The sequence below is a fragment of the Mobula hypostoma genome, chromosome 8 (assembly GCF_963921235.1).
Source record: "Mobula hypostoma chromosome 8, sMobHyp1.1, whole genome shotgun sequence".
Lineage (NCBI taxonomy): Eukaryota > Metazoa > Chordata > Chondrichthyes > Myliobatiformes > Myliobatidae > Mobula > Mobula hypostoma.
The window spans coordinates 36,348,773-36,373,650 of record NC_086104.1 but is presented as its reverse complement, the minus strand read 5'-3'; the positions used below and the strand labels follow the sequence as shown (position 1 = coordinate 36,373,650).

At 40.6% G+C, this 24,878-nt stretch overlaps 1 protein-coding gene across 3 annotated transcripts in view; it reads right to left on the bottom strand.

Annotated features, from left to right (window-relative positions):
* LOC134350466 (tRNA (32-2'-O)-methyltransferase regulator THADA-like) overlaps positions 1 to 24,878 on the bottom strand; it is a 429,822-nt gene that overhangs the window by 68,915 nt on the left and 336,029 nt on the right. For 2 of the 3 annotated variants that reach the window (XM_063055680.1, XM_063055681.1), the window contains exons 31-35: positions 21,934 to 22,364; positions 21,471 to 21,595; positions 4,238 to 4,310; positions 3,989 to 4,148; positions 2,144 to 2,275 (exon numbers count right to left, since the gene is read on the bottom strand). In XM_063055680.1, coding sequence (XP_062911750.1) covers positions 2,144 to 2,275; positions 3,989 to 4,148; positions 4,238 to 4,310; positions 21,471 to 21,595; positions 21,934 to 22,364 — 921 coding nt within the window. The remainder of the gene's footprint in view (positions 1 to 2,143; positions 2,276 to 3,988; positions 4,149 to 4,237; positions 4,311 to 21,470; positions 21,596 to 21,933; positions 22,365 to 24,878) is intronic. The other variant, XM_063055682.1, reaches the window with a different exon arrangement.

Genomic DNA, 24,878 nt, shown 5'->3' with positions numbered 1-24,878 from the left:
AGTCAGGTATTCAGTATAATTCATAATCAAAAGTTTGAAAAAAAATGTGGTGTGAACAAATTCAGGTAAAAGTTCCACTGGAGAGAGTACTGAGACCCCATGCATGTTCTTCTCATGAACTGTGCCTGATTATTTGGTTTTAATCAGACTATTAATGGGACATGCAGTTTACCTGAAGGTAACAAAATAAAAGGTAGTGATCACTGATAAGTCTCCTCTTGATTCCTCTCTAAAGATGGCAGCAATATAACCGACCTTGACATTTATGCTTACCTCAGCTGAATTGAATTGTTAACTAGATTCATACCCTCAGTAGCCATTTAGCATAACATATCAGGCGACAAACACTGTCTGTTGTACCAAACATTTGAACAAAAAGGCAAAAGCAAAGATGAACATACCAACATAAGAAATAGGAGCAAGAGTAGGCCATTTGGCCCGTTGAGTCTGCTCCATTATTCATTAAGATCATGGCTGATCTGGCCATGGATTCATCTCCACCTACCTGCCTTTCCCCCATAAACCTTAATTCCCCTACTATGGAAAAAACTATCCAACCTTGTCTTAAACATATTTACTGAGGTAGCCTCCACTGCTTCATTGGGCGGAGAATTCCACAGATTCACCACTCTCTGGGAAAAGCAGTTCCTCCTCATCCCCGTCTTAAATCTACTCCCCCGAATCTTAAGGCTAAGTCTCCTAGTTCTAGTCACACCGAACAGTGGAAACAACTTTCCTGCTCTATCTTATCTATCCTTTTCATAATTTTATATGTTTCTATAAGTTCTCCTCTCCAGCGAGTACAGTCCCAGGCAACTCAACCTCTCCTCATAGTCTAACCCTCTCATCTCTGGAATCAACCTCTGCACTGCTTCCAAAGTCAGTATATCCCTCCTCAAGTAAGGAGACTAGAACTGCACATAGTACTCCAGTGCGGCCTCACCAGTACCCGGTACCCTGTATAGTTGCAGCATAATCTCCCTAAATATTCCTCTGTCTGATTAGTCTCCAACCTGATGATACAAACATTGATTTCTCCAACCAGGTAATTTCTCCCCTTCCCCCTCTTTCTTTGTCCAGTCCCCATTCTTGTTCCCCTCTCACTCCTTCTCTTCTCACCTGTTCATTGACTCCCTCTACTGTCCTTACTCCATCCTCTTCTTCCATGGTCTACTGTCCTCTATCTGATTCCTTCTTCTTTTGCCCTTGAACTTTTTTCACCTATCACCTCCCAACTTCTCACTTCATCCTCCCTCCCCTGACCATCCCCCTTCCCCCTCCACTGGTTCACCTTTCACCTGCCAACTTGTACTACTTCCCCTTTCTTATTCTGGTTTCTGCTCTCTACCTTTCCAGGGTGTTGGCCTGAAATATTGATTGGTTATTCCCCCTGATAGATGCTGCCTGACTTGCTGAGTTCCTCCAGCATTTGTCTGTGTTGTGGTGAATATCCTTTGCATTTTTTGGTGGTGGGAAGAGAGGGAGAGGCTGTCGGCAATAATGAAGCTGAAAAGAAGGGTTTCAAATTTTACTACACAACAGTTAATAGGAATAAATAGTAGCTATGTTTCATATTATAACCTGACACCTTGATCATTCAATTTGAAACATTTTTCACACTGCAAGTTAGAAGCCTTTCTAAAATTCTAAATCGTTTTGCATTGCAACAGCCCAGAAATTTTCTCTACTGTTAGTGGCATTTTTCACATTCTCAATGCAACTGCAGTTGGAAAAGTTATTTCAGAAGGACAGAGTACAGAGACCCTCCAGAACTCAGCAACAATATGCAATCGATCCTCTTTTTTAAATAAAATTCAGATTAAGGATATACAGAACAACTCTGGCAAGTATATGATAAAACAGAAAATGGTGAGAATACTCAGCATATGATATAATGTTTAAGGGGAGAGAAACAGAGTTAACATATCAGTTCTCTTTAAAAGAAATGGAAAACGTTAGAGATAAACGAGTTAAGATGCAGAATAAAGGGGAATGGGTTGAGAGAAGAGAAAGAAAGATCTCATACGTACCTGCACTTCATTCTCCATTGCTCTCTGAAATGTAGATGTACTGTATGTTCATTTGCCATGTGTTACTGAAAAACTTGTGACTATTAAGCTTCCCTTTGTGAAAACAAACTTACCATTATCCTTACAGGTTGTCAGAAAGCGCGGAATCATCTGTATAACATCTGTGGCCTTATTCCTCACCATCTGCTCTTCATCTTGCAGAAGAGTGAAGATACATCTCCACAGGGTTAAAGTATCCTGTAGATCTGCAAAAGCAAAGTAAGTGTTCTCAGCAATAATTACCCAAAATAACACTGTCCCAAAAGAAGAGAATATTCCAAAAGGAAATATTTTGGGCTATAGTTAAAACATGCTTTGTCTACCCCAACTCAACATCACCTGGTCAAGGTCTACACATTCAGATCTATACGTTGAATTAGGGCTTTTCTCTTTGGAGAAAGGATGATGCAAGGCGACTTGATAGAGATGTATAGGATGATAAGAAGCATAAATAGAGTGGACAGTCAGTGCCTTTTTGCTAGGGAGGAATTGGAAATGAAAGGGTCCATGAAATTTTAAGGTGACTGGAGGAAATTATAGGGGGTTTGTCAGAGGTTGGTTTTTTTTATGCAGAGAGTGGTAATTGTGAGGAATACACTGCCAAGGGTGGAGGTAGTAGCAGATATATTAGGGAGCTTTAAGAGACACTTTAATAGGGACATAGATTAAACAAAAATAGAGGGCTATGAGAGAGGAAAGAATTGGATTCATCTTGGTTAAAAGGCTGGCAAAACATTGTGGGCCAAAGGACCTGTATTGTACTGTATTGTTCTACTAGTATCTATGGCCCCCTGGTATCTCAATTGAATCGTAGTTTGACTATGAAAGATAGTAGGATATTTTACTGTAGCAAGCCTAATCGATGTTTAAATACTTAGTTTAGACATGATTTTATTCTGGCCTAACTTTCTTTTGCTGATCACCAGGCAACTGACCAGTAAAGAAGATTTCAATCTTGAACCACTATGCTGCCAGCAGTATAGCTCAGAAAGGCTCTCTAGGCCAGCAGCCAATAGCGATTGGGAGAGTGAGCAGGATGAGTAGAATGTAGGGAAGTGGAAAGGGAAAGAAGTGATTGGGAGATGGTAGTGGGGCATTGACCACTGCTGTCCAATAGACCATCAGCTCTGTATTAATTCTGCTGTCTTAATCTTCAAGCACTATTCTTCTCAAATGACAAAAAAAGTTGCACTGATGCATGATGGTTCTGGTGAATTTCAACATCAATGTCTGCCTTCATTGAGAAGTAACTCCCAATATGCGAGGCAATTCACACTTGCAGCGTCTCACAGTGTACCATTACACTCGTGGTGTTGTATGGCAACTCTAGTTATCAACCTGTATTTTATTTCCTGCTGCTCTAGGGGAACTGGATTAAAATATTCTGCAGTCCACAAAGTTTTCTTTACAATATATGCTTATCTGAACAGAATCCTTTCATGCCAAGCAGTTAAGTAAATCTGGATCTAATTCTGTTTCCTTGAAAAAATCAAGAAATTGAATTAAAATTTTGCAATCAATGAAAAAAAATTACATTTCATGACCTAACTTATTTTAGACCAGTTCAGACTAGTCAAAATGGGGAATTCAATTATTGTTAAGTAAAGGGTAAAGCAAGATTTTAATGTGTGTTCAGTGACTTTCTAGATGATTAAGTGTGAAACAGTATTCTACTGAATGAGGTAATAGTTCAAGGAGTCATGTTAATTTTAAAACTGCCTCAGTAGGGCAGCATTATAAATGCAAGCAATGTAGAAATCATGCACGAATTACCGTACAATATATTGACAATCATCTCTTGGGGGAAGAATATAAACAAATCACTCTGCACTGTTGATGGATCCATACATTTATTCACAGAGCAGCAGCAAACATATTTCCTGTCTACTTTTTCTTCTTAGTCCAAAGTATTTACCCACCTAAATAAAGCTGTTTATTGGCGAGGAAAGATGGGACAGCAGCAATGAGGACTTTTGCAGCTGTCAATCGGATTTCTGTCTGCTGCTCTACTCCACAACTCTGTTCAACTAAATGGACCCACTGTCTGAGATCTTCACTTATGGAATCCAAGGTTTTCTGCTGAGAAAGAGCCGTATATGAGAAAGTCATAGAAACTATTCTCAGAAGACATATTGATTTACCATAAATGATTAGTTGGTTTGCATTACCTCCTGTTCCTTCTGCACAAGATGGATCACAAATTTTGAAGCCAGATTAAGTGTTGCACTTTGCATCTCAACACTAAAATCACAGAAGGAAAACAGAGTGAATACATAGTTGAGATTCAAAACAAAAGTTAAATTGACAATATATATTTAGATTACTTTTAACCAAAACATCATCCACTGCTAATTTCCAAAACGAATCCTTAAACATCCTGAAACAAATGTGTTCCTTATCAAAAGCACATGCAATCACTTAAATTTTCTCACTTTTTGAGGGGCTTGCAAGTACATTCTGGAGACAAACTCCTGTTCAATAATTTAGATAATATTAGGAGAGGGGCATGGAGGCGCATACCCCAGGTTTCATTCTTTGTACCTGCCACTTGCCTTCAAGGTGACCAGATGCCTGCATTTAACTTTCTAACATGCATCACATTTTGTATTCTGCTTGCTTGAACTCGTTAGATAATTTAATGACTGGCGGTTCAGAGTGATTACTAAGTTAGCAGAAAATGTAAGATTTGAAAAGTTAACCTCCTGCTCTCACATGTTATTACTATTAATTTTAAGATAGTGATATAAAGGGATTGGACAGATCCTTAGGTTGGGGACCTACCATACAAAGGGCTAAGTTTGGGGGAAGTGGGATCTAGCAGAGGTCAACTGGTAAGCCTGATCGAAAGGAAAGGTATGAATGGCAAATACAAGGCTTTAAGAGTGTGTTAGCAAGAATCCAGGAGCAGCACATTCCTGTTAGGATGAAGGTAAACCTGGCAACTTTAGGACAGCTTGGTTGGCAAGAGATATTGAGCCTCTGGTCAAGTAAAAGAAGGAAGCATACATTGGGCTTGGGAGCTTGATGACTAAATAGATTAACAACTCCTAACAAGACACACAAAATGCTGGAGGAATGCAGCAGGCCAGGCAGCATCTATGGAAAAGAGAAAGCAGTTGTCTATTTGGGCCAAGACAATGACTGTTTATTTACTCTTTTCCATGAATTCTGCCTGGTCCAGCATTTTGTGTGTGCTGCTTGGATTAAAATGGGTGGCCACTGGGAGATCCCGCTTTTACTGGTGGATCTATTTCTGTTGCAGAGCAGCAGGGAAAAAGCCTACCCTGGAGAGATTGAATCTTCCCTTCGATGGGAGTTCAGTGAAACCCTCCCTCACTGCTCCCCCTGTGATCCCTGCTGCCCTCCGACAGAAATAGAATATGGGATGCCTACCCTGAAGAAGTTTGAATCTTCCCTTTGATGGAAGTTCAGTGAAACCCTTTCTCACTGCTCCCCCTGTGATCCCTCCTGCCCTCCGACAGTAATAGATCCACTCGAAAAAAACCAGTGACCACCCATTTTAATTCCACTTCCCATTTCGATATGCCTACCCAAGGCCTCCTCCACTGTCATGATGACGCCACACTTATTATAAAGGAACAAAACCTTATATTCCGTTTGGGTAGCCTCCCGCCTGATGGCGCGAACAACGATTTCTCAAACTTCCGGTAATGGCCCCCACAACCCATCTCCTTCACCATTTCCCATACTCTTTTCCCTCTCTCACCTTATCTCCTTGACAGCCCATCACCACCCGCTAGTGCTTCTCCCCCCTTTTCTTTCTTCCATGGTCTTCTGTCTCATCAATCAACTTCCCAGCTCTTTACTTCATCCCTCCCCCTTCAAGTTTCACCTATCACATTGTGTGTCTCTCTCTCCTCCCCCACCTTTTAAATCTACCCTTCAGCTTTTTTTCTCCAGTTCTGCCCAAAATGTTGACTGTACTCATTTCCATAAATGCTGCCTGGTCTGCTGAGATCCTCCAGCATTTTGTGTGTGTTGCTCAGATTTCCTGCATCTGTAGATTTACTCTTATTTAAAATTATGAGGTGTATAGATAGTGTAATACCCTGGTTAAGACTTTACTGCTAAGCGTTTACTGCTAATGCTGTGAGAATTTCATTTAATAGTTTTCTGTAGAAGCAGTGTGTTCTATTGATAGTGTTTGGGTTACTGTTAATGATAAGGGGTTGTGATGTGCAGCTTAGGAATGTCAGGTCAGCCAATCAGGATGGTGGAATTGGGAGAAGATTCCAGAGAAAGCTGGGTGGAGAGGTTTTACGACAAACACTAAAGGGGTTGAGGTCCTTTTCAGCGGGAGATGGAGAGAGTAGATCAAGAGAACCAGCGGTAGGATTCAATCCAACTGGAATGCACGATTCAATGGAGTCCAAGATGGAAAGTTCTATCAGTGAACAGGAGTTGGCGCTGTGAGTATATGGGCACCTCCAGCTTTTGGAAGATCTGAGCTCCAACTTTGTGCACATTTAATTATAATTGGCCCTTTAATTTTTTCCCCCTTTTTTTCTTCTTGAAGGGTCCTTCTGAAGGGTCTCAGCGTGAAACATCAACTGACCTCTTTTCTATAGATGCTGCCTGGCCTGCTGAGTTCCTCCAGCATTTTGTGTGCATTGCTTCATAAATACACCTTTCTTATATTGTAAGTTGGCAGCATTTACACAGGTTGGGGTGAGGGTGGTTGAAATATTCTGGCTCTCCCAGTCTGGTGGGACCCGAGTTATATCGACCCCAGACGTATGGAGTTTGAAAAAGGTGGTTTTCTCACCGCTGAGTCCATTGGCTTGTTAGTGAGGGGCTAACCAGCCACGTTTCTAGAGACACCAGGTAAAAAGGAATTTACAGGCTTTTTTCCATTGAAATTGAGTGAGACGAGAACTAGAGGTCATGGTTTAAAGTTGAAATCAGAATCAGAATCAGAATCAGGTTTATTATCACCGGCATGTGGCATGAAATTTGTTAACTTAGCAGCAGCAGTACAATGTAGTACATAATCTAGCACAGAGAGAAAAAAATAAATAAAATAAAAAGTAATAATAAATAAACAAGTAAAGCAATTACATATATTGAATAGATTATTTAAAAATGTGCAAAAACAGAAATACTGTATATTAAAAAAATGTGAGATAGTGTCCAAGGGTTTAATGTCCAAAGCTTCAAAGTCCATTTAGGAATTGGATGGCAGAGGGGAAGGAGCTACTCCTGAATCACTGAGTGTGTGCCTTCGGGCTTCTGTATCTCCTACCTGATGTTAACAGTGAGAAAAGGGCATGTTCTGGATGCTGGAGGTTTTTAATAACGGACACTGCCTTTCTGAGACATCGCTCCCTGAAGATGTCCTGGGTACTTTGTAGGCTAGTACCCAAGATGGAGCTGATTAGATTTACAACCTTCTGCAGCTTCTTTCGGTCCTGTGCAGTAGCCCCTCCATACCAGACAGTGATGCAGCCTGTCAGAATGCTCTCCATGGTACAACTATAGGGGTTTCTGACATGCCAAATCACTCCAAACTCTAATGAAGTATAGCCGCTGTCTTGCCTTCTTTATAACTACGTCTGTATGTTGGGACCAGGTTAGATCCTCAGAGATCTTCACACCCAGGAACTTGAAGCTGCTCACTCTCTCCACTTCTGATCCATCTATGAGGATTGGTATGTTCTCCTTCGTCTTACCCTTCCTGAAAGGTGAAATGTTTAAGGAGAATATGAAGGGGAACTTCTTTACTCAGAGGGTGGCATATCTGTGAAATGAGCTGCAAGTGAAAGTGCAGGATTATGGATTGGATCTCATCAGTTAAGAGAAATTTGGACAGGTACATGGACGGGAGGGGTATGGAGGGATATGGTCCAGGTGCAGGTCGATGGGACTAGGCAGATTAATAGTTCGGCACAGTCCAGATGAGCCTAAGAGCCTGTTTCTGTTCTATGACTCTATGGAAACTTTACATTACTTGGGAGGAGGAATTTGCAGCCTTAAGGTGGATAAGTCTCCAGGGCCTGACCATGTGCACCCTTAGACCTTTTGGGTGGCTAGAGAAGAAATTGTGGAGCCCCTTAACAGAGATATTTGCTTCACTATTAGCCACTAGTGAAGACTGGAAAAGCCAAGGGAATACAGGCCAGTCATTCCTGAAATCTGTACTGGGGAATTTAAATGAGGGGATTCTGAGGAAGCCAACAATTAGATATACGGAGCCTGATTAGGAGTTTGATGATCCTTTTGGAGTTTTTTGAAGAAGTAACCAAAAAAGGTAGATGAGGGTAGGTCAGTGAATGCTGTCTATCTGGACTTTAGTAAGGTCTTTGATAAGGTTTTGCAGAATAGGTTGGTCAGTGAAGTTACGTCTGATGGAATGCAGGGATAGGTAATGCGCAGAGGGTGGTGGTTGAAGGTTGTTTCTCAGAATGGAGTTGTGTGTCACAGGGGTCAGTGTTATTCATTATTTATGCAAATGATTTTAATATGAATGCACAAGGTTTGATCAGTAAGCTTGCGATGACGCAAAATTCTGAGGTGTTGTTGATTGTGAAGAAGGTTATCATATTTTACAGAAGGATCCTGATCAGCTGGAGAAGCATGCTGAGGTGTACCAAATGGATTTCAGAGCGAAGTGATGCATTCTGGAAAGGTAAAACAGCATAGGACTTATACTATGAATGGTAGGGCAAGTAGGAGTATAATTGCTTAGTGTGTTGTTAACAGTACCACAGGCAGGCAGGGTGGTGAGAAAGGCAGTTAGCACGCAGGCCTTCATCAGTCAGGGCACTGGGTACATGAGTCAGGACATGATGTTGCAGTTGTACAAGTTGTTGGTGAGGCTACTCATGGAATACCGCATACAGTTTTGGTCACCCTGTTATTGGAACATGTGGTCAAACTGGAAGCAGTGCAGAAATGACTTATAAGATAGCTGCTGGGACTGGAGGGCCTGAGTTATAGGGAGAGGTTGGCCAAGCTAGGCCATTATTCACAAGAATGCAAGAGAGTGAAGTGTGACCTTATACAAATGAGAAGCACAGAAAAATGTAGATGGTAACAGTCTCTTCCCCAGGGTAGAGAAGTCCAAAACTAGAAGGCCTAGGTTTATAGTGAGAGGGGAAAGATTTGAAAGGAAACTGAGGGGCAACTTTTTCATGCAGGGACGGTGAGTATATGAATTGAGATACCAGTGCGTACAGTACCATTTAAGAAGCATTTGGATACATACATGGAGGGGCGAGGCTTAGAATGATAGAGGTTTCGAGGCTGAATAAAGAAGATTGGCAATAGCTGGCATGCGGTTGGCATGGAGTCGTTAGGCTGAAGGATCTGTGTTCATGTTATATTGCTCTATGACTAAAACAACTTACTGAATTTTGAATTAAATTGATCTTTAAAAAATACTGTAAATTACTTCAGAAGAACATGAATCTTTTGTTTTTCATATGGTAGAAATCAAAAGGTATTGTGAAGTTTGTGGGCTGCATTTCTGAACATAACTGTACCCTTATTAGTTATAATTAAAAAAGATATTTATGATATTTTTGAATTAAGGGCAATTAACTGACGAAATTGAATCAAAAAATCGATTTTGTTCTCATGAAAACTCTACACGGATAAATAAAGTTTCAGTGCTGCGAGAAGGTAATTTAATAAAAAGAAATATTTCAAGCATATTGCTCTAATTTGCCTTGGTTCCTATAGTTTCCATGTGTGGGGTAGACAGACTTGGCCAAAATGTGAGACCAAGAAACCTCTCCAACTGTTATTTAAGTATGAAAATCCAAGTCTTCATGGAAACTCAATAAACATACAATATATCAATAAAATACTTCCATTCACTCCTTGGGATTTCAAATTTTTGCACACATGTGGCAATGCATCAAGTTCCTGTGTCAAACGGTTCATTATGAGACATACACAAGGGGCACTACTATTACAGCCTCTAACCTTTGATTGTATTTACTGGTTGGTTAACAGCTGGGGACATTACACTGAAATATAATGATCCACGAGGGCTGCATTTTACATAAGTAAATAGAAGCAGTAGCGAAAAAAAAAGGTTCTGCACATATGTATGTATTACAACAGCGTCTGTGGGCCCTCATCAACCAACCATTCATTTAGACTTCTATCTGTAAAGATTCATCCAAAAAAAAATTTGATTAGACAGGGTTGAACACCAAAATTCAATGGCCGTGAAATACTTCTGTATGTTAAAAACTTTTGTGAAAGCAGTAAAATACAGAAAGGTGCTGGCACTGGTTTCAAGTGCTGCCCTCGGGTTTCAATTCCCCACAAACATGCGCGCGCGCACACACACACACACAAACACACACACACAAACACATACACATACACACACACACAAACACACACACATATACACACACATACACACACACACACACACACACACAGGTTTTTCTTTCACAATCTCACATAATTTCCAAAAGTGAGTAAGTGGGATGGTTTAGGTGGAGATGATATAGAGAAGGGGTGGAATCAAGGAACGAAACAATTTGCTAGGCTGGAGTTAAGAAGATAACATGTGCTATAAAGGCTGGACAAACTTGAGTTGTTTTCTCTGCAGCAGTGGAAGCTGAGGTCAGACAGGACAGCTAAGATAATGAAGGAACAGACAGATAAACAGCTGGTATCATTTTTTCTCTCAGGGTAGTCTAATGCCTAATACTAGAGGGCATGCATTTAAGATGAGAAGGAGGAAAGTTCAAAGCTGATGCCCCAGACAATTTTTTTTACACAGAAAGTGATGGATGCCTGGAAAGTACTGTCAGCGATCGAGAGGAGGCAAATATGACAGAGGTATTTAAGAGGCTCTTAGCCACAATATTGTGCAGAGAATGGGCGAGATAAGGGCATTAAGTAGGCAGAAGGGATTAGCTTAGTTAGGAATTTGATTATTAATTTAATTAGTTTGGCACAACATTGTGCTTGAACACTGGTGCACCTCAGGGGTGTGTGCTCAACCCACTGCTCTACTCTCTCTATACCCATGACCGTGTGGCTAGGCATAGCTCAAATACCATCTATAAATTTGCCGATACAACAATTGTTGATAGAATCTCAGATGGAGATGACAGGAGCGAGATATACCAACTAGTAGAGTGGTTAAGACGAAAGAGCTGATTGTGGACTTCAGGAATGTTAAGACGAAGGAACACACAACAATCCTCATGGAGGGATCAGAAGTGGAGAGAGTGAGCAGTTTCAAGTTCCTAGGTGTCAAGATCTCTGAGGACCTGGTCCCAACCTATCAATGCAGCTAAAGAATAGCAAGACAGTGACTATACTTCATTAGGAGTTTGAAGAGATTTGGGATGTCAACAAATACACTCAAAAACCTCTATAGATGTACCGAGGACAGCATCCTGACAAGCTGCATCACTGTCTGGTATGATGGAGGGGAGGCCACTGCACAGGACCGAAAGAAGCTGCAGAGGGTCATAAATTTCGTCAGCTCCATCTTGGGTCCTAGCGTATAAAGTACCCAGGGCATCTTCAAGGAGCAGTGTCTCAGAAAGGCAGCGTCCATTATTAAGGACCCCCAGCACCCAAGGCATACCATTTTCTCACTGTTACCATCAGGAAGGAGGTACAGAAGCCTGAAGGCACACACTCAGCAATTCAGGAACAGCTTCTTCCCCTCTGCCATCCGATTCCTAAATGGACATTGAAGCCGTGAACACTACTTCACTTTTTAAATATATATTATTTCTGTTTTTGCACGATTTTTAATCTATTCAATATACATATACTGTTATTGATTTACTTATTTATTTATTTTTACTTTTTTTCTTCTATATTATGCATTGCATTGAACTGTTGCTGCTAAGTTAACAAATTTCATGACACATGCCAGTGATAATAAACCTGATTCTGATTGAACTGATACGTGTACTGTCCGATATGTACTGACATGTGTCTATTCTTTATCTTTTTCTGTACACTGTAAAACTTTATTCTGTACTCTCATATTGTTTGTCCTTGTACTATCTGAAGGCACTGTTGTAATGAATTTATCTGTATGAACAATATGCAAGAAAGGTTTTTCACTACCTTAGTCCATATGACAATAATTAACCAATTTACTAATCTTCAAGTCACTAATTCTGTACACTTAACTTTCTGTTAAGTGTACACTACCCTAACTTTCTGTGGATTTAAATTAAAATACTGAAAGTGCTGGAAATCTGAAGTAATGACAGAAAATATTGGAAGCGTTTAGCTCATACGGCAGCAATTATGAAGCAAGAAATGCTTCAGTTAAAAGCCACCTCATCAGAACCAAGAACTTCAGAAAACAAGTTAGCTTTAAGTTGCAGAGTGGCTGGAGGAAAGATTGATAAGATGAAGGGAATGTCTCCAACAACATGATGACAGGGTTATTCAGGAGATCCGTACATTTATCCAGAATGAGCAACACAGGCTACCACTATCTACATCCCCTCCTTTCCCTGCACCTACCACACCGCCACATACCAACTGCTCTCATCCCAATCTTCACCTTCCCCAGCCCCCACTGTCTTCTCTGTCATCATGAACTCACCTTCACTACTGAGCAGGTGAGAAGGGCCTGGGGAAACTCAGACACGGGTCCAGATGGTGTGAAACACAAGGTCCTGAAGGACTGTGCTGAGCAGTTGTGTGGAATTTTCTAGTGCATTTTCAGTCTGAGCCCCAGTCTGGAAAGGCTCCTGACTGTGTGGAAAACATCATGTTTTGTCCCAGTACCCAAGGAGGGCCAACTGAAAGTCTTGAATGACTACCGTCCAGTGGCCCTGACCTCACACAAAATTAAGGCCCTAGAGATGCTGGTCCTGGCTCACCTCTGACCCCTGTTCAGATCAGCTCTTGATCCCCTGCAGTTTGCCTACTAGGAGTACACTGGAGTTGACAATGAACTGCTGAACAGAGTATACTCCCATTTGGATATGCAGGGCAGCACTGTGAGGATGAGGATCATTCTCAAGTGCCTTCAATACCATACAGCCCTCATTGCTGGGGGGAAAGCTTCATTCACTGCAGATCGGCACTTTAGATAGATAGATATGCTTTATTGATCCCGAGGGAAATTGGGTTTCATTACAGCCGCACCAACCAAGAACAGAGCATAAATATAGCAATACAAAAACCACAAACAATCAAACAACAAAATGCAAACTATGCCAGATGGAAAATAAGTCCAGGATCAGTCTATTGGCTCAGAGTATCTGACCCTCCACGGGAGAAGCTGCAAGTTCGATAGCCACAGGCAGGAATGACCTCCCGTGCCGCCCAGTGTTGTATCTCGGTGGGATATGGCGAGGATGTGGTGAGGACCTACAGGTACCTGGGGGTGCACCTGGATGACAGACTTGAGTGGAGCACCAACACAGAGGCTGTGTATAAGAAGGACCAGAGTCACCTCTACCTCCTGAGGAGACTCGGGTCCTTTGGAGTATACAGGCTTCTCCTTCACAAGTTCTACCAATCTGTTGTCACCAGTGCAGTCTTCTATGCGGTCGTGTGCTCAGGCAATGGCATCAACATGGGTGATGCCAATGGGCTCAATAAACTGATTAGAAAGGTTGGCTCTGTGATAGGAGTCAAACTGGACTCACTGCAGGCTGTGTTAGAATAATGGACCCAATGGGGAATCCTGGCAATCGTGGACAATGTTTCTCACCTTCTGCATGCCACCTTGGCTGAACAGAGGAGCCCTTCTAGTAATAGACTAAGACAACTGTGCTGCTGCAAAGAGTGCTATATGTGGTCATTCTTACCCTCAACCATTAGGCTCTATAATGAGTCAACCTACAGCTGGGGAAGTGATGACACCCCTGCCTGCTAGACTGTTTGTGGTAACTTATCTTTCATTCTTTTTACTTCTCTTATAATATGTATATCTGTGCATTTGCAATGCTACTGTGACACTGTAATTTCCTTTGGGATCAATAAAGTATCTGACTATCTATCTCTATCTTACCTGTCTAATAAATCACTGAGCAGTTGGAAAGAAGAAAAACAAATAAATGAAACAAATAAAGCTGAGATAATGTCAAAGCTATTGCTGAAACCTAAAATTGAGGGTACAGTGTTTGAACTGCCCAGCAGCTCAAGCAGTGCCTATGGGGAGATGAAAACTAAACTATGTTTACATGGCAGAACTTGCCAGTTCCAAAACCAACAGAAAAAGCAAGTTATCTTAACTTGCTCCATTCCACATTGGGGTTTTGAACAGAATTTTCACAATCCAAATAGATTTAATGAAATATTGTTCTGTCAGTAGCAAGAGGAAGTTTTCTTCACAGTATAGGTTCTAACCCATAAAAGACCAGAATATTGTCCTAATCATAAGGAGAAAGTTGGAACTTCAATGCAACTTTAATTATATAACATAGCACTGAAAATTAATTTGCCTATAGCACTGAGAGTGAAAATACATTATGTAGCACAAGGTTGCAACTTAGAATCATTGCCCTGCTATTCCACATGAATCAGGCTATGGCACCGCTCTAATGAAGATCATTACATTTGAAAAGGAAGAAAATAAACGGCAGTAAATATCATTTACTTAGTTCTCATAAACTATGTTTCCAATTCATACGCAGAAATTAGTTGGAAAGATAGCACTTAGCTAACCTAGTGATCAAGTGGCAGAGTATCTTGATTGGAAAATATAGGAATTGGCACAGTGTTCATTCCTGGATATTCAAAGCTGTCATTACCAAACGAACTACAGTCTGTTGACAATGTGGAGATGAAGAACGTTGGCAGGATATGGGTTAATTTTATACTAACATTTCTGTCAACAACACTGACTCATGTGAATACATATGGTAGACATATATGGCATGTGTGAGAAGTAACACCTCTTCAGAATGAATCTTTCAAAACTCCCAAACAGCCCATCCTTCCACTATTTAATGCCCTTGCGAGTATCTTTGATAAGTGCATCCAGATTTTTTTAACTATTGAAACTACCCCAAGAATACCACAAGAAAACAAATTTAGTTGGGTTTACAATACCCTGGGAAAATATAACAGGCAAATTAATTCTTAAACTCGGTCATCAGCTTTTTGACATCTTTGAAAAAATTGAATTCTCTTTTTTTTGATGAAAGCTAGCAAGTGAAATTTATTAAGTATAAATTAACAGCAGAGTAAACAGAACTTAAAGGTAATACAATTCAAAAACAGGGAACATCTATTTCTGAAGTTCCTGTGATTGCCATTTCCAAATCACTCTTTTCACTCTTTGTAATTTGTCAAAGTTTTGTGTCTGGAGATGGAGTTTTGGCCTAGAAGTTCTACCAATTAGTGCAACATTTTATGTGCCAAGCTGACGGAACTTTATTAAAAGCTGCTTTGTGTGCTGGTAAACCAATTCCAGATTTTTGAACCACCTGTAAGATGTTTAAATGGCTTGTTTGACATCACCTGTATTGAATTCTGTTCTGTATATAGCACAGGCCTAAAGCACTGGTCCAGTTAACTGAAGGCTTGTTATCTGCCTAACATTGCTTAAAGTGCCTGTCTTTATCTGGAACATAAGGGGATTTGGACATCAGTCTTCCTCTAACCAGGTAAACATTCACTGTTCCCACTCCTCTAGTCATTGTCTCAATCAATTCATTGCTGCTCCCTACGCCATCCTGTGGCAATAGTGCTTATCTCCTCAGCTCCCTCCTCCCATCTTAGAACACAGACCAGTACAGCATAGGAACTAAATAAATTAGTAACTAAATGCCGAAATAAACCTTGTAGCCTCTGTAGCACTGTCGCATGTGCAACACGTCCCCTTCCTGAAGTCAGTGACCAGACCTTCTGTTTTGCTCACCTTGAGGGAGCATCACTCCACGTCACTTGGCTCTCTATCTCCCTCCTGTACTCTGACTCATCGTTATTTCAGATACTGCACACCATGGTGGCATCATCTGTAAACTTGTGGATGGAGTTAGGGCAGAACGTGGCCACACACAGTCATGAGTGTACAGGGAGTAGAGAAAGTGGCTGAAGATACTGCCTCGTGGAACACCAGTGTTGAAAATAATTGTTGTGGATGTATTGCTTCCTATCGTTACTGACTAAATAGAGACATGGAACATTACAGCACAGTACAGTACAGGCCCTTTAACCAACAATGTATTGCCAAACTTTTAAACCACTCTAAGACCAATCTAACCCTTCTCTCTCCTGTTCACCTCCATTTTCCCAACATCCATGTGCCTATCTAGAGTTCCTTAAATGCCTCAAATGCATCTACATCTACCCACCACCCCTTGGTAGGGCATTCCACGTACCCACGACTCTCTGTGTAAAAAACTTACCTCTGACATCACCCCTACACTTTCTTCTAATCACCTTAAAATTATGCCTAACCAAAGTTTTATAGAGCTGCAACATTACCTTGCCGCTCTTGAACTTAATCTCCCAACTAATGAAGGCCAACACACCATAATGGCTTCTTATCTACCCTATCTACTTGCACAGCATTTCTGAGGGATCTATGGATGTGAACGAGCAGAAGGAGGGGACTCTCAGTCTTGGAGTTTGGTGATGAGCTTGCTTGAAATTATAGTATGGAAGGTGGAGCTGTAGTCAATAAACAGGAGTCTAACCTAAGTGCCTTTACTGTTCAGGTGCTCCAGAGATGAGTGTAGGACCAGGGAGATGGCATCAACCATGGACCTGTTTTGGTGGTAGGTGAAGGTTGAGGTGAGAGGCTGAAGTTAATGTATGCCTCTTGAAGCATTTCATAATGGATGTCACAGTCACCAGGCTGTCATCACGAAGGCACATTACCTTGTGTTTCGTAGGTACTAGTAGTTTTCATAACCTCAGGTTGAAATAGGGAGAGGTTAAAAATGTCTGCAAAACCTCTGCGCAGGATCTAAGGACACAGCCAAGAGCACCAACTCGGCCAGATGCATGTTGTGTGTTCACTCTCCAGACGACTGATCTTATGTCTGCAATGGTGACTGTGGATACAGGTGCACTGGTGGCTATCAGGTTGGGAGGTGATGTTCCAATCTCATTCAGTTCAAAATGTGCATAAAATGCATTAAGTTCTTTGGGAAGAAATGCACTGTTGTCAGTGATGCTACCCAACTTTGTTTAGTAGCCAATTAGAACACACAAGCCCTGCCACACCTGATAGCTGGTCTGGGACTTGATTTTGAACTTGTGCTGTCTGTTGGTATCCCTGATATTTTACGGGGATCATACTTTGATTTCTTGTAAAGGCCTGATTAGAACACTGCAGGCCAAGATTTCTGTAGTGAGTAGATCACCTGCTACTTCCATGGTTTCTGGTTTCAGAACACCCGGATCGTCCACTTTGGTACATAGTCCTCAACACACTTGCTGGTAAAGGTGGTGTCATATTCCTCTAAACTGGCGGCTGAGTCTTTGATCAGAGACCAGTCTACTGACTCAAAGCAGCTGCACAGAAGTTCAACTATATTTTCAGACCAGCAGTGCATGACTGTCTGTACTGGATTTTCCAATTTCAACTTCTGTTTGTATGCAGGCAGAAAGGAACATAACCTACTGGTCTGATTTATCAAAGTGTGAGGAGGGGGTGGCTTGGTAGGCATCTTTGATAAATTGTGTAGAATCAGTTAAGGGTATTTGGGCTCCTAGTGGAGCAGGAGACATGGCTGGTAGTATTTTGGTAAGTCATCCTTGAGGCTGGCTCAGTTGGTGATAATGTTCCTGAGGAGGGGAGCAAATTTGGTACATTTTCAGTTTAGGAAGACCAGAAACTAATACAGAAGAAAACAAATAACACAGCACCATCAACAACTTTGGGCATTCATAGCTAATTAAGTAGTTTTGAAATATGGTAAATTATCGTAGATAGGTAAGTGTTATCTTCTCAGCATAAATCATCAGTTTGGGGGTGCAATTCAAATAAAGACTTTATAGACTAGTCATTTGGAGAACAAATTTTCTGAGAACTAATTTAAGGTTATACACTCTGCTCTCCATTCTCCACACACGCATTAATTAAAAATGTTAATTTTCTTCATTCCACACAATGACTTTGTATTACATTTTTCTTTCTTAACTGAGTACGGAAGAACTTGGTCTCCCACATCATGTTGAGTTCAGCATGTGTAACACAGCAATGCAATAATGACTAGATATCCTGTCTAGTCATGGCATAAATTTTCACTAAAACAGGAACTTTATATTTCTTTATTTATTGAGATAGAGTGTAGAATAGGCCCTTCAGTCCTTCCGGTCCTTCAACTCGCGCTGCCCAGCAACTCTAGTCTAATCACAGGACAATTTACATTGACCAATTAAGCTACCAACCGCTACATCTTTGGAATGTGGGAGGTATCCGGAGTACCCAAAGAAACCCACATAGTCATGAGGAGAACGTACAAACTACAGACAGTGGTGGGAAATGAACCCTGGTCAGTGTACTGTAAAGCATTGCGCTGCTGTGTTGCTAAAATGTACTGTTCTTCAAAACTATGCCACCCGCGACAGAAAGTGAGTCTGAGTTTAACAAGACCACAAGATATAGGAGCAGAATTAAGCTATTTGTCCTATCGAGTTTGGTCTGTGTCACACCTCTGACAATAAAGCACTACCTCTAATTCAAGGGCAAAAACGCTAGCACCGAATCACAGTTGACAACTCAGGGAATAATTATCATCATTGGATGCGATTCATGCTGTCTGGAGGTAGCTTTACATTGCAGTCAATTCAAATCTGAAAGACCTTTGTTCCTCTTTAAATAAAAAAAGGTTTAGTTAATAATCAAGATTAGAAAACCCATTTTCACACAATTTTTACCAATATATCATGCATAATGAAGCCCATGTGCTTGTTTCTAATAAAATTCTGGGCCGTCCCTCAAATGTACTGGACAGTTCCTGTAGTGATACACTGTCAAGTCGGTATCATCTCCCCGTGTTATTGTGCACACACACATGATACAGCCATCAACCTTATTACTCATTGGTCATAATGGATCAACTGATCTTGGTCTTCTACACTTTTCATTTTCACTCACAGAAGTCCAAATACTTAACCACCCTGCAAGGCTGAAACCATATGCAATTGGTTTCATGAATCATCTATTTTTTTTAAATCATACTACGTCACTGATTTTCATGTGCTTTTCTTTCGCAAATAATTCTCACTGTGTCCTTTAATGTAAAGGAGGAGCAATTTTCCCTCTTCTGTCTCTCCATCTCCCCTGATTTTCCTTATCTCCATTCCATGGGTGTAAACTATAACTCTGTATATTTTAGTGGTTATGGAAAGCCACAGGGCTGGACCAGTAATTAAAGTCTTAAATCAGGCTAAGGCCAATTTCATTAACATAAGGGAGGATGTTGAATGATAGTGCATCCATGGTGTAACGTTTTATCTCAACAGTATAGAGTCACAGAGTCCTACAGTGCAGCTGACAAGGGAGGGCCAAGACAGCATAAAAACAAGAGAGAATGTATTACATAGCAAACATTAAGTAGGAATTTAGAGGATTTGGAATCTTTTATAAACCAACAGAAGGCAACTAAAAAAAAACATAAGGAGAGAAAAGATGAAATAGGAAGGTAAGCAAGCCAATAATATAAAAGAAGACACCAAAACTTTTTTTTCCAGATAAATAAAGAGAAAAAGAGAGGTGAGAGTGGATATCGGACAGCTGGAAAATGACGCTGGAGAGATAGTGGAGGACAAAGAAATGACGGATGAGTTTCGGTATTTTGCGTCTACCTTACTGTGAAAGACACTAGCAATATGCCAGAAATTCAAGAGTGTGAGGGGGCACAAGTGAGTGTAGCTGCCATTACTAAGGAGAAAGTGCTTGGAAAACTGAAAGGTCTGAAGGTAGATCAATCACCTGGAGCAGATAGACTCTCCCCTAAAGTTCTTAAAGAGGTAGCTGATAAAATTGTGGCTTGGTAATAATCTTTCAAGAGTCACTAGATTCTGAAATAATTCTGGAAGACTGGAAGATTGTGAATGTTAAAAAAGGACGAATGCAGAAGAAAGGAAATTACAGGCCAGTTAGCCTGACCTCATTTGTTGGGAAGATGTTGCCGTCCATTATTAAGGATGAGGTTTCGGGGTACTTGGAGGCGCATGATAAAATAGGCCAATGTCAGCATGGTTTCCTTAACAGGAATTCTTGCCTGATGAACTGTTAGAATTCCTTGAGGAAATAACAAGCAGAGTAGACAAGGGAGAGTCAGTGGACATATTTCTTTGGATTTTCAGAAGGCATGATGCTGCTTAACAAGGTATCATAGGAAAGATATGTGCTTGGATAGAAGATTGGCTGACAGGCAGGAGGCAAAGAGTGGGAATCAATTGGGCCATCTCTGGTTGTCTGCAGGTGACTAGAGGTATAATAACCGCAAGGAGGTAATGCTGAGGATTTATAAAGAATTGGTCAGACCACATTTGGAGTAACATGAGCAGTTCCGGACCCCTTACCTAAGAAAAGATGTGGTGTTTGAGAGGGTCTAAAGGAGGTTCACAAGAATGATCCTGGGAATGAAAGAATTAACATACTGTGTGAGGAGCATTTGATGGCTCTGGGATAGGCCTGTACTCGCTACAGTTTGGAAGAATGAAGAGGGATCTCATTGAATCATCTCATCTTAAATACTGAAAGGCTTAGCTAGAGTGGATGCGGAGAGGATGTTTCCTGTAGTGGTGAGCCTCAGACCAGAGGGCACAGTTTCCAGAATACAAGAAAGTCCATTTAGAACAGAGATAAGGAGGAATTTATTTTGCCAGAGGGTGGCGAGTCCGTGGAATTTGTTGTCCCGGATAGTTGTGAAGGTCAAGTTATTGAGTATACTTAAAGCAGTGGTTGATAGTTTCTTGATTAGTCAGGACTTCAAAAGTTATGGAGAGAAGACAGGAGAATATGGTTGAGAGGGATAGTAAATCAGCCATGAAGAAATGGTGGAGAAGACTTGATGAGATGAATGGCCTATTTCTGCTCCATTGTCTTATGGTTTTTTCGAATTGGCAGATAGATTCATGAATAGCCTTAGTTATGTTCTGGTACAAAAGTATATCTGTGATAAACTCAACCTCAGAATTCTATTATGCCATTTGGTGTGGCAAAGATACAATGAGGACTGCTAAGAACAACATCTTATTCAGGCTTCAAGCCACACCTGCTTTCCAAAATCACTCCATGTTTCTGAACAAAACGTTGAGCACACAACAAATACAACGATATGTTGCTATGATGATAGGGTCATGGTAAATAAACTCATTAAATTGCAGTTCCTGATTTCGGGCAGACTATTCAGGTTTCAAAACTAAGTAACTAAAATTTCAGCAACTATGTAGTATATTGAACATCTGAGGACATATTTGCTCAAGTCAAATCTCTATGAAGTCTTGGAGATGTACCTGCTTCTTGTGGTTTCTGCTACTGATAAGATCCACCTGAGAAATTTGGCTTCACTCATCACTGAAGTATTCACTATCCAAGGAAACAGACCCTCTATATCCAAATGGCACAAGGTTTTCAGCACCTAGAATATTTGACAGAGCAATTAGTTATAAAACTATATACATAGGCTGTGTTAGGTTCAAGTAGATGCCAAAGTCAGTCGTTTGAACACTTTTAGATTGTGCTCTTAGCTCTATTGGTTTAGTAAAGTGATCCATTTGAATAGTCAATGAGAGTGCTTTCACTCAGACTGGTTCTTTCACAACTTGTTTTATTATATAAAACTAATACGGTGGCTACTGTCTCATTTTATTTGCAAGGCTTCAAGATAAATAAGCATTAGTTTTAAGAAAGCCACATTTGAGATACTTCTTCATTCTCAGTGATAATGCATGTTACTATATTAAGATAATCCCTCACCTTGGCAAGACATTCTGGGTGTTTTTCTTGCACTGCTAGCATTTTTAGAGTGTCCTTAATTCCTGATAACAGGAACAGTACATTCCCATTTGTCTGTCTATGCTGGAGGAAATCTGTGTCTTCCAGCCATAACAACAGTGTCTCCAGGGTCAGCAAACGTACTTCAGTGAGTTCTGAGTGTAGAAGATGAGGAAGGAGAAGGCTGGGCTGAAAGTCAGAAGTTTCAGAAGCCAATTTGAAGGTGGCATCTCCTGACTGTGACACTGGTCGTACAGAAACCGATTTTGCTACTACAGACAACGTTAGCCTTGTGATGCTTTTTTGCCACTGAATTAGTCCGGGTGCTGGTGAAATCTTCTGGCTCTCTGCAAACAGTTCTGACTCCAGTATAATGTGCTGGGCAGCCTGCCAGAAGTTTAGAATCTCTAATTCTGAAAGAAAGCATTTATTAGTTAGGTCTGCAATTTGCAGTGCATTATAAACTTAATGCTTTTCATAATATTTTTAAAGGTAAAGTTAAAGTAACATTCAAAGATACTATATTTGTGACAAACTTCTTGGGAAAAAATTTCACTTCCAAGTCACTTCCCATAAGCAGTGACACTATGTAGAGGACCTTATCCAATGCACTTTGCAATGAAGATTGAAATAAAAATGATTTTATTTTTGCCCCTTCAGTGAGCACCTGTGTCTACAATTTCATCCTGTTCTTGATTAGGCTTACATATTTAAAAACAAAAGGGTCTTTAATTTATCACTCTGAAGATATCATCAAAGGCTGAGTGTTATTGTTGCTTGGTGCACCAATGGGAAGCAGTGTGGCTTTTCTACCAGCATGTTGTGAAGCTCAAAAAGAGCATAAAGAGGCTAATTTAAACATTATAAAAAAACATTTATGGGATGGGCACATCCAATATACCCAGTATTGTCACCCATCATTAGTTTCCCCAGAAAAGTCGCAATCACCCTCCTCCTTAAATTTTACTCCTTTGTTATCCTTTGTAGTGGTTTAACACGACAGCTTTAGAAAGCTGCTTGGTTACATTAATTACGTTTGTGTGGGATCACAAGAAATTCCACTAAATGACAAGAGATCCCAGGAGCAGCAGAGTCAATGGACCAAACCATTTCCTGTAATTGTGGACATGGTATGAAATTATATTAAGTGAAGGAGGAAAAGAAAATATAATACAGGATTCTGCCAGTTACCCATGCTTCACACTTGACCATTAAACTTCAAAGGTGAAATTCCACACTATTCAGAGAAAGAGAAAAAAAACAATAAAAGCTAAGAGCTTTTTTTTCTCTTAAAAAATAGCTATTTGCCTGGAAAGCTCAGAGGCACGTAAAAGTCAAGAGAGTGGACACAACTCCTCTCTGACCACTGTCAAATGCATATCTTCACATCAACAGGTGTAACTGTTCACGAGAGTCTTTTTCTTGAAATGGGCCATGAAGCTCAGGAATTTTCCATCCTGGAGGTTTTGTGGAAACCGGAGGTACTTTAAAAATTAGATAAATATTTGAAAGGTCAGGGAAATCAGAGCCTAGAGGAGCTGGCACAGAAAAGAAGTTGAGGCCTGGGATAGATTTTCCATGGTCATATTGAATGACAGGGCAGGCTACAGGAGCCTAGTGGCCTGGTCCTCTTCCCATGTTTTTATGTTCTTCTACGTAATTAAGTTATTCTAAAAGTTGCTAACAACGACATGTCTCCTTTCCAATGCAACATGACTTTTCAGGCTGCCTGAGATGAGTGGAGTAAAATTTTTAGTCAGACAGCTGATGATGAACCATGCTTCCTTTAATCAGCAACATAAATTCTTCTTTCTTTATAAAAGTTTTGATAATCAAAGCTTTAAGCTAATACAAACCCACTGCGCAATTAATTGTTATTTTTCTCTATGTAGGAATGTCAAAAATAGAAAACTTCTTCGCTTGGAAAGATGGCAGGGTGTATATCTGAGAATGAAGTTTTATAGAGCTTTATATTTACCTGTGCATTTAAATTTGTGTGGGATTTTGGGTCAGAACAATGATGAATGCTGGTACTGTAAAGTGTTGTGCTATCAACTTAAGCCTGGGGAGGCATAGTAGTGAGGTGGTTAGCACAATGCTTTACAGTACCAGCAACCCGGGCTCAATTCCCGCCTGTTGCCTTGGAGGCATTCATATGTTCTCCCTATGATTAGATGGGTTTCCTCCCACAGCTGAAAGACATACGGTTGGTAGCTTAATGGGTCACTGTAACTACAACTACGTCGACTCAGGCCTAGGGGGCCGGCGTCGGGCACGACGCCGGTCATTGTAAACTGTCCCGTGATTGAGCTAAGGTTAAATCGGGGGTTGCTGGGTAGCATGGCTCGAAGGCAGGAAGGGCCTATTCCACGCTGTAGCTCAATAAAATTTAAAAAAATAAAAGAAACAGTAATCATCATCCATCCACATGCTCTCCGTGGAGCTCTGGAGTTAAAATTGCTCCACATTCTCTCAATGGTATAGGGGAATCTGAGACTTGTATGAATTGAAACAAGAGTAACTTATCAAAACAAAGATTCTGACTGAGACTGAAAGTGAAAGTTTAAATGATTAAATTTTTACCGGATTATGTGCAGAATTAAAATGAAGAGAAATAGTGAGCTGTTCTGTGATCTTATAAGATCCTGGATGGGCCTGCACTTAGTCCCTGTCTCTCTCAGTCCACAAATCTTTACAGTCTGCTAATCACAACCTTGAATGACCCTGACAATTGAGCATCTATAATCTTTGAAGGTAGAGAATTTCAAAGATTTACAACACTCCACTCAGGAACATTTTTCTTTACGATATTAGGGAATGCAAGAGAGGTGTTCACTAGCTATCCAGAGAAAGATTCCAATATTGACATAAGAATGAGCTTTCAGAAGGCAATTTAATGAATGGAGATTTGAAATATTTGGCATTAA